Here is a 10,232-nt window from a genome sequence, read left to right as displayed (position 1 = left end):
GGCTCATGAATAAAGCAACATGTAACCAGCTCAACTACAGAGAGGATGATCAAGGTCACATTTCTGCAAAATGTTTCAGCGTGGTCAAGCTCTAAATTGAAATGTTTGACTGCAGGACTTCTGAAGCTCGATTTGTAAGCTGCCACGCACGCAGGGCGAGGTGGAGGATGATTGGGAATCCAAGGTGCCAGTTCTTCGTAGATTCAGTTACCCACAGCTTGATAGGAATAAAACCGAAGTGAACTTCACAAGGAGGTAAAGATAAATCGCTGGAAATTACAGACCAACGGAAAATTTCAGATGACACAAGAGAGAATTTACAAGTAAAGCGTACTGTATTTAGCAGTGACCTTGAGACGTATAGACGGAAAATTTCGCAAGATCAATGGCAGCGATAGGTAGAACACAAGAGATTGAAGTGATTGCAGCCATAGACTGAAACGATTGCATCTTTAGCCATCCTCACAGAAATCACAGGTACAATGTCATCCTTGCTCGACGAATCTGACAGACACTAAAGACTAGCAGGCATTACATGCAGGATCTCATCTTAGTCCATGAGAAATGGATCTAAGCAACACCAACTAGGTTATGGGGGCGGCTATTCCTTGGTGGCAGCGACCTTCTTCTTGGGGGACTTGGTGGCCGTCTTCTTCTTGGGCGACTTGGCCTCCTTCTCGGCGGCGGCCGGGGACTTCTTGGGGAGCAGCACAGAGTTGATGTTGGGGATGACGCCGCCGTGGGCGATGGTCACGCCGGCGAGCAGCTTGCCGAGCTCCTGGTCGTTGCGGACGGCGAGAAGCAGGTGGCGCGGGATGATGCGGGTCTTCTTGTTGTCCTTGGCCGCGTTGCCGGCAAGCTCCAGGACCTGCGCGTTCAAAAGCCAACGAAATCAGTCAATCGGGACAAGAGGAGGGAAGAACAGAGGCTCGAGGAGGGGAGAGATCGGCGCATACCTCGGCGGCCAGGTACTCGAGGACGGCGGCGAGGTAGACGGGGGCGCCGGAGCCGACGCGCTGGGCGTAGCGGCCCTTCTTGAGGTAACGCCCGATGCGGCCTACGGGGAACTGGAGCCCGGCCTTGACGGAGCGGGTCACCGCCTTCTTCCTGTCACCGCCCTTCCTTCCGGCCATCTTGCTTGCTACTTCTCCGGCGACGAGGACTCTCGAGGTGTGGTGTACGCGGCGGCGGCGGTGGATCGGACCGCTCTGAATTCGTGGAATTGGACGGCGGCGAGGGCGCGGGTTTTATTGGGAAGCAGGAGGAGGGAGCGATCCGCGTGACATGCTGCGCTCACCGTTGGATCTTGGCATAGTGGACGGTGGAGATTAGTAGGGGGCGTGATCCGTGGGATGGCCCTGCCGACCAATCAGAGCGCAGAGATTTTGTTTTAGCACTTGATTCACTTTAAAAATCTAGATAATGCTAAAATATAGTTCAGGATGAATGTATGTAAATTCTGTTGGACAAATCAACAAAAAAATTAGTTGAATTCAAATAATTTTAAATTTAAAAATCTAGATCAAGGAAAATATAGTTCAGAAAGAATGTATGAAAAATCTTTCGGTCAAATAAACGATTTTTTAATTCGAATAATTTTAGATTTGAAAGTATAAATACACGAAAATATAGTTCAGAATGAATGTAACTTAATTTTTTGAGCGAAATGAAAAAAAATCACCTACCCTTGAATTTATTTGTCGGGCTGGCCCATAGAATATGATATGCATCTCTGTATGGGGCAGCAATTAGCGTCGACTCTCGTGGTTAGCGCATGCATTACCTATAGGTTCGAATCCTCATAGGCAATATTTTTTAAATCTTAAATTCCTTCGTGTGCCCATGGCAGATAGGTCCTGCACAGGTTGTGAGTAGGTCGACCGACAAGTGGATCGCACAGATGTAAAAAGAAGTAATTGCTACATGCGTTTACACAGACATAATTACGAAAAAAATTAGGGGATGCTTTTGCAAAAAAATAGCCACAGCCACTAGACCAAGCACCTCCGCCACTGATAGTCACTGACAATGGGCCTCCGCTACGCTGGCAAGCCACGGAGGCAAGGAATACATACGGATGCATCGTATATGAACGGGAGGACAAGTTAGCTGACCACAATTATGTATTTTGCAAGTTTATGCATCAAACTGACCGTCACGTGCAAGTTTTATGACTCCTAGTGTATTTAGGAATGTCTAATTATTGAAAATAAGGTTAAGTGATGGTCCATTGTAGACAAAAAAAATTATCATCTCTAAATTACATGCAAGATTTAAGATAAAACCATCTTATCAACCATTGTACATGCCCTTATTAATCCAACGGCTACAACATTTTCCCTCTCCGTCCATTCCTTTTACAGCCAAAACAAAAGCAAAACTCCAGATATTTTCCTCGCGTACATATTCTTCTTCCCCTATCCCATCTTGCCGACCCCGACTCAAGCATGGAACGGCTGTGAGCTTGTCTTGTAACCACCTCAATCTATACCTGTTGCCGCCCCCTTCTCATTCCGGGAAGAAGCAGGAACGAGAAGGGGGGGAGACTCGCCGAGGAGAAGGAAGGGGCCGCCGTCATCACCCCAATGTCTACCTTGGGGTTTAGGGTGAGGGTGGTGGTGGACGATGATGGTGGGGGACGGTGGTGTGGGGGTTCGTCGAAGAAAAAGCTCAGTGCGAGGGGCTCTAGAGAGATGGCCATGGCGACAGAGGACCGACGGTGGGAAGTGGTTCCGAGGAGGACGGGGCGACGAGGCGATGCGGGAGCGCCACCGGCCACGGGCGGCGGGGCCCGGCGGTTAGGCCAGTGGTTACTGGCGGCTCAAGGAAGGAGACATGTCCAACAAAAAAGACTCTTGGGCCCCATCCAACGGTTCAAGAATTGAGTGACCTCAAACAAAAAATTCACCTCACTGATTTCTAGCCATTCCCTATTCCTTTCCCCTGTTTTGTCTTCTGCCATTTCCACTCGAGAGAGGCGACCGACCGAGGTTCTCTTCGCGGGGTAGCTGTCTTCCTTCATGCGTCGTTGGAGGTGGGTGCTCGGCGGCGAGTTCGTGTAGGGGGGCGACGGTGTGGGGCGAACGAAAGATTTCGAGCAGCCATGTCCGCTCCTCTCGCCGACAGACTGCACGGAGGGACTTCGAGGTGGTGCGGGAGTTGCACGAGCTCGCGACGATGTGTCGCGCACTCTCCTGCTTGCCACCGTCCATTCCTGACGCGGGTGGTCATCGGAATAGCACGCGCTGCTCCGATGAAGAGACGCCGACGTGCGTGGAGGTGCTGCTGGCCGACGGGTGCGCCTCCGCGGCTGCCGCGGCCCGGCGACATGGAAGCGGCCCTCGACGGCCCCCATCTTCGTCTCCATCGACCTCTGCAGGGCCCGCTGTTGTCATATCAATCAGCTGCTTGCGAGGAGCGTGCGGGTGGCCGCCGCGGGAGGAGGCGGGGCCTGACGAGGGGGCAAGGAGGAGGTTTTTCTTGCCGAGGGGCACTGGGAGGAGGCTTGGGATCAACGTCGCCATTTTTAGCACAGCAGGATTTCTTCAATATGCTCTCTTCTGAGCTATCTTGTGAAGCTTTTTCTGTTTCATTTTTTTATCAGTTGATTTTAGCACAACAGGAATTATATGAGGTACACCTAGTGGATTTTCAAATTTCAAGCAGTCAACATGGCATTTTTCATTTGATACATATGGTAACACTACTAGGAAAAACCCTGGTAGTAGCGCGGGTTTTGATGCTATCAGCAGCGCGGGTGGTTGCGCTATTAGTATTAGTGCGTGCCGTACACGCGCTATTACTATAGACTATATCAGCAGCGCTTTTCCGAAACGCGCTAGTATTAGTTAGTTGTAGCGGTTTCCTAACCCCGCGCTATTGCTATATCTTTCATAATTTTTCCCAATTCCTACCCCGTTTCAGTTTCAATAAACTGCAATTTCCAGATACTAGGTACTACTACATATCAATTTCATAAAGCATTATAGGTACTAGGTAGTACTACTAGATAACAGTTTCATATATAGTCAACATGCATCCTCAAGCAGTACTAGGTGATATCGACGACAATCACCATATGTAGTTCTACATGAAATTGATGACATCGACGATGATCATCATATGTAGTTCTAGATGATATAGCCACACACACATATGTAGTTCTAGATGATATCGATGACGATCATCATCCTGAAGCATGGGCGGTGGGTGTTCCTGATAGTAATTAGGATGGCTGTCAAACACAAAGATTCTTGCCAACAAGGAATCTCTTCCACCCAACCGAGTTTAAGTGTGTGCGACCGTCTGCGTCCATGCGGTAAGTATAGATGGTGACGGAGCCCCTTGCGGTAAGGCGTAGTCCAACTGAGCCTTCTTCATCAGGCTCGATACCATAACTCACAGATAGGTTCTTTGGCAATTTCTGAATAAGAAAACTATATCAATTAATAAATAGCCTCGCACATATTCTTGCAAATATATTTCTATCAAGTATAGATTTCTACACTATCAAAAGACACAGTACTACGCATTTGTACTAATTAAGCATGGATTCTACTAATAAGTATATATGGATTATCTACACTATTAATAGTTCCTTGAATTCTACACTAATAAGCATGCGATCAGACTCTACACTAAAGCATATCATCGACTAGATTCCACAAAGTATATCATTGGACTCTACACTAAGCATATCATCGGATAATCTGCATTTGTAAATATAACAATAAAGCATATATATATATCATCAAATTACTACAGTCAATATAACATACCATTTCATGCCGATCGACCATGGTACTTGTCAGGCGGGTCACGAATGACACCCCGACAAAGTCATCACGTGGCGGAATTATGTCCCATAGGTTGCACACCTCCTCCTCGCCCAACCTCATTCTTTGAGCTACGATGGCTTCATGAAGTGGGTTCTCATCATCTTCATCGAGTGGGTCTTCATTATCTTCATCATCTTCGTCATCTTCATCATCTTCCACTAGGTTGATATAAATGACAGCCAGCTTTGGTCTTTCTGCTCTGAAGGAGAAGCCGATCAACTCACCACCAGTAAGACGCATGCGGGCGAGGAAACGGGCCCATCCATCTCCTCCATTCTGCGACATATTCCGTCCTTTCTCGACCTCCATAGTGTACGCCCCCCAGGAGCCTCAAATGTCACAGTGTCTCCTACCAGCTTGTTGAATTTCAACCTCCCATCGCATGGGACAATTTGTGTAAAAAAGCAAAATGACACAATGCAGTAATGCCAACACTAAAAATAAAAATAGTTGTTATATTTCATCTAATTTCCTACCGCCGCATGACGAAAACTCGGCTGGAAGTAGATGCCGAACAGCTTGCCAGTTGCAAGGCTGCTGGCGCACCTTGACTTGCACAGTAGACATGGTGGTGGTGGTGGCGCCATTTCCTAAAGCAATATGAGCAAAGGATTAACGATCCACTTCACAGAAAAGAAAAACAGTATCACGTGCTATTTTTGGTTCTTCCACGAGAAGCAATTTGATGAACAATTATAATCCTAAGATCTAGTAACATATTAGATGACAAGGTACCACCTACCAAAACATTTCGGTGGCACCTATTGCCGAAAAATCTTTTCACAAATATCTACCAAATCAGGGTACCACCTACCAAGACATTTCATCTAATTTGGCCCCTATTGCCTAAGATAATTGGTTAAAAAAGCAAGTAGCAAATTTGACTAAATTGACACCTACATTTTGCCAAAAAATAACTTATTACAGAAAAACAAAAGCATCTAGCTATCCATCTACAGAAAAAATAACACTAAAACGGTGCATACTAAATCAACTAAATCAACTAGCCTACTAAATCAACTAAATCAAAATGTTTTAAATCAACTAGCCTACTAAATCAACTAAATCAAAATGTTGCATATGAACTAGCCTACTAAATCAAAATGTAGCAGGGAGGAGGGGTTGTGGATGGAGGAGGGAGGAGGGAGAAGGAGGGGTGACTCGATAAGGGAGAAGAGAGTAGGACGGAGGAGGAAGGAGGAGCGAGGAAGGGCCGGCCGGCGGCGAGTGGAGGGAGGACGGAGGAGGAAGGCGGACCGAGGAGGGGCCGGCGAGCGGCGAGTGGAGGGAGGACGGAGGAGGAGGCCGGTACCGAGTCTAGCGAGGAGGAGGAGGTGGCGGCGAAGCAGAGGGAGGAGGGGCGACGGGGGAGGACCGGCGCGGGGAGGGGGGGTGAGGGGGAGATCGAGTGAGTGTGAGTGTGAGTGGATCAGATAGAGGAGATTGGGGGTGGGAGATGGAATGGCTTAGCAGTAGCGTGCTATAGAGAAAGGCGCTACTCCTAAACGACCTAGTAGTAGCGCCTTTCACAGAGAACGCGCTACTGCCATGTGTCAGCTGATACGTCTCCAACGTATCTATAATTTTTGATTGCTCCATGCTATATTATCTACTGTTTTAGGCAATAATGGGCTTTATTTTCCACTTTTATATTATTTTTGGGACTAACCTATTAACCGGAGGCCCAACCCAGATTTGCTGTTTTATGCCTATTTCAGTGTTTTGAAGAAAAGGAATATCAGACGGAGTCGAAACGGAACGAAATCAACTGGAGAAGTTATTTTTGGAAGGAAACACATCTGATGGACTTGGACCCCACGTCAGAAGATACGGGAGCTGCCCACGAGGGTGGGGGGCGCGCCCCCTGCCTCGTGGGGCCCCCGTGGCTCCATCGACGTGCTTCTTCTGCCTATATAACTCCACGTGACCTAAAACTTCCAGAACGCACAATAGATCGGGAGTTCCACCGCCAGAAGCCTCCGTAGCCACCGAAAGCCAATCTAGAGCCGTTCCGGCACCCTGCCGGAGGGGGCAATCCCTCTCCGATGGCCATCTTCATCATCCCGATGCTCTCCATGACGAGGAGGGAGTAGTTCTCCCTCGGGGCTGAGGGTACGTACCAGTAGCTATGTGTTTCATCTCTCTCTCTCTCTCGTGTTCTTGAGATGATACGATCTTGATGTATCGCGAGCTTTGCTATTATATTTGGATCCTATGATGTTTCTTCCCCCCTCTTCTCTCTTGTAATGAATTGAGTTTCTCCTTTGAAGTAATCTTATCGGATTGAGTCTTTAAAGACTTGAGAACACTTGATGTATGTCTTGTCGTGAATATCTGTGGTGACAATGGGATATCATGTGCCACTTGATGTATGTCTTGGTGATCAACTTGCGGGTTTCGTGACATTGGGAACCTATGCATAGGGGTTGGCACACGTTTTCGTCATGATTCTCCGGTAGAACTTTGGGGCACTCTTTGAGGTCCTTTGTGTTGGTTGAATAGATGAATCTGAGATTGTGTGATGCATATCGTATAATCATACCCACAGATACTTGAGGTGACATTGGAGTATCTAGGTGACATTAGGGTTTTGGTTGATTTGTGTCTTAAGGTGTTATTCTAGTACGAACTCTAGGGCTGTTTGTGACACTTATAGGAATAGCCCAATGGATTGATTGGAAAGAATAACTTTGAGGTGGTTTCGTACCCTACCATAATCTCTTCATTCGTTCTCCGCTATTAGTGACTTTGGAGTGACTCTTTGTTGCATGTTGAGGGATAGTTATGTGATCCAATTATGTTAGTATTGTTGAGGGAACTTACACTAGCGAAAGTATGAACCCTAGGCCTTATTTCAATGCATTGCAATACCGTTTACGCTCACTTTTATCATTAGTTACCTTGCTGTTTTTATATTTTCAGATTACAAAAACTATTATCTACTATCCATATTGCATTTGTATCACCATCTTTTCGCCGAACTAGTGCACCTATACAATTTACCATTGTATTGGGTGTGTTGGGGACACGAGAGACTCTTTGTTATTTGGTTGCAGGGTTGCTTGAGAGAGACCATCTTCATCCTACGCCTCCTACGAATTGATAAACCTTAGGTCATCCACTCGAGGGAAATTTGCTACTGTCCTACAAACCTCTGCACTTGGAGGCCCAACAACGTCTACAAGAAGAAGGTTGTGTAGTAGACATCAAGCTCTTTTCTGGCGCCGTTGCCGGGGAGGTTAGCGCTTGAAGGTATATCTTTAGATCTTGCAATCGAGTCTTTTAGTTTCTTATTTTATCACTAGTTTAGTTTATAAAAGAAAACTATAAAAAATGAAATTGAGTTTGTCTCATACGCTTCATTTTTTTAATATCTTTCGTGAGTATGATGGAAAGGATAATTGTGCTCAAGTGCTAGAAGAAGAAATCTATAAAATGTTTGGCACTAAATATTTAAATGATGAGCATGATTGCAATGTTGTTAGTATAAATTCTTTGAATATCCATGATGCTAATGATTTGCAAAGCCACAAGCTTGGGGAAGCTATGTTTGATGAAGATAATATTTTTTGTCCCCCAAGTTTTGATGAGCAAATTTATTATGTTGAAAGCATGCCTCCTATCTATGATGATTATTGTGATGACACGTATGCTTTAAAGAATAATGATAACAATGAAACTTGTCATCTTGATTTCAATTTTCAATCCCATGATAGTTACTTTGTTGAGTTTGCTCCCACTATTATTCATGAGAAGAATTTTTCTTGTATGGAGAGTAGTAAAATTTCTATGCTTGTAGATCATGGAAAGAATGCTTTAGGTGCTGGTTATATTGTTGAATTCATTCATGATGCTACTGAAAATTATTATGAGGGAGGAATATATGCTTGTAGGATGTGACGCCCGGATAATCAAGCTACAGTAAACCTCTGCTAGTGATGTCACGTCACCTCGATTACTATTGCTAATCTCGCGTTAGTTCGAAACCGATTCAAAGTCAAATTCGAAATATAGGCAAATAGTAAAATTTTCAAATAGCAAAACTAAAATGTTCGGGTTGTGTCAAATAAATCGTAAATAATTATGGTGGAGAATCCAAACTTTGATAAAATGTTTAAAGACTCTAAAACAATTAAGACAGTAGTGAAAACAATTAAACAAATGCCTACTGAATTTATAAAATGCTAAAACTATTTTATTATGGGTTAAGAATTAATCTCACAGTAGTTTGTTGATAAATACAAATTTAGGCACTAGTGGTAATTTCTATAAAACTAAAAATAAAAGAAACTACAAATAAAAAAAAGAAAAGAAAATATAAAACCAGAAAACAAAACTAACAAAGAACAAAAAAAGAAATAGAAGAAACTCCCTTCCTCCCCCCCGCTGGACCATGGCCCAGCTGGCCTATGGGCCGCCAGGCCGGCCCAACCGGCCTCTCCTTAGCCCCCACCCCGACCGGAACCCTAATGGTCCACTCCCCTCACGATCCCCACCTCCCCCTCGTCTCCCACACCGCCGTCACCACACGCAACACACACACACGCCTCGTGCCTGGGGAGGGGCGCCCCTGCTCGATCTCCTCCTCCCGCATGGCCGCGCCGCTAAGGCCACCGCTAGCCGGGCTCGGCGCCGCCCCTCAGGGACTCCTCTGCGCCCCCTCCTCTTCCTCGTGCGGCGCCCGCCTGACGCCGCGGCCTCGCCTCATCACCGCCCCTACCCCATCGCGGATCCCCGCCGCCTCGACGCCGCCCGGCACCGCCCCACCGTCTTCGCCTCGCCTCCTCATCTCCTCCTCGTCGGCCGACCCGAGCCACGCCGACCCCTCCCCTTCAACGCTCGTGAGCGTGCTCCCTTCTTCCCCCTCTGCTTTACTCGCTGTACCACCATCGCTCGCGCGTACCACGGACAGACGCCCACGGTCACCGCGGCCATCCCCGTCCGCGCTCGCCGCGAGCCCCTGCACCTGCCGTGGCCGTACCCCCACCCTCGCTCGCGAGCTCCGCCACTGCCGCTCGTCCGCGCAGTCGCTTCTCTGCAGCCGTCGCGGTCGTGCTCACCTCCGGCGACTTCAGCGGCCTTGGCACGAACCGTGGGTACCACCCCACTCGCCTCTCTGGGGGCGTTCTAACACGCCTAGCCGCGCGCCCTCCCTACGCCGGAGTTGGCCGGACGGCCAACGCCACTGTGCTCCAGCTAACCGCCGGCCTAACCGGCTTAATTAGGGCGCTAATCACCTTTACCCTCTCATTGACAACCGGGCCCGCCCTAGAGAATTAAAAAAAGGATAAATAAATAAAATTAATTAATTAATTAATTAATTAACTTAATTAACTCTATTTAATTAAATTAATCACTTAATTAAACTTAATAATTATGTTTAGTTAACCGAGT

The 10,232-nt window shown here is 46.9% G+C and overlaps 1 protein-coding gene across 1 annotated transcript; it reads right to left on the bottom strand.

Moving 5' to 3' along the window:
- Nucleotides 1-413: 413 nt before the first annotated feature.
- LOC125547969 (histone H2A.1-like) lies at nt 414-1,214 on the bottom strand. The gene is made up of 2 exons (XM_048711691.1): nt 957-1,214; nt 414-868 (listed from the first exon to the last, which is right to left on the bottom strand). The coding sequence occupies exons 1-2, from the start codon at nt 1,131-1,133 to the stop codon at nt 602-604; spliced, it is 444 nt and encodes a 147-aa protein (XP_048567648.1). The 5' UTR covers nt 1,134-1,214; the 3' UTR covers nt 414-601.
- Between the last annotated feature and the right edge of the window lie 9,018 nt (nt 1,215-10,232).

This window comes from Triticum urartu, chromosome 3 (assembly GCF_003073215.2).
Source record: "Triticum urartu cultivar G1812 chromosome 3, Tu2.1, whole genome shotgun sequence".
NCBI classification, from domain to species: domain Eukaryota; kingdom Viridiplantae; phylum Streptophyta; class Magnoliopsida; order Poales; family Poaceae; genus Triticum; species Triticum urartu.
The sequence above is the reverse complement of the archived record's forward strand: the minus strand, read 5'-3'. Positions and strand labels throughout refer to the sequence as shown.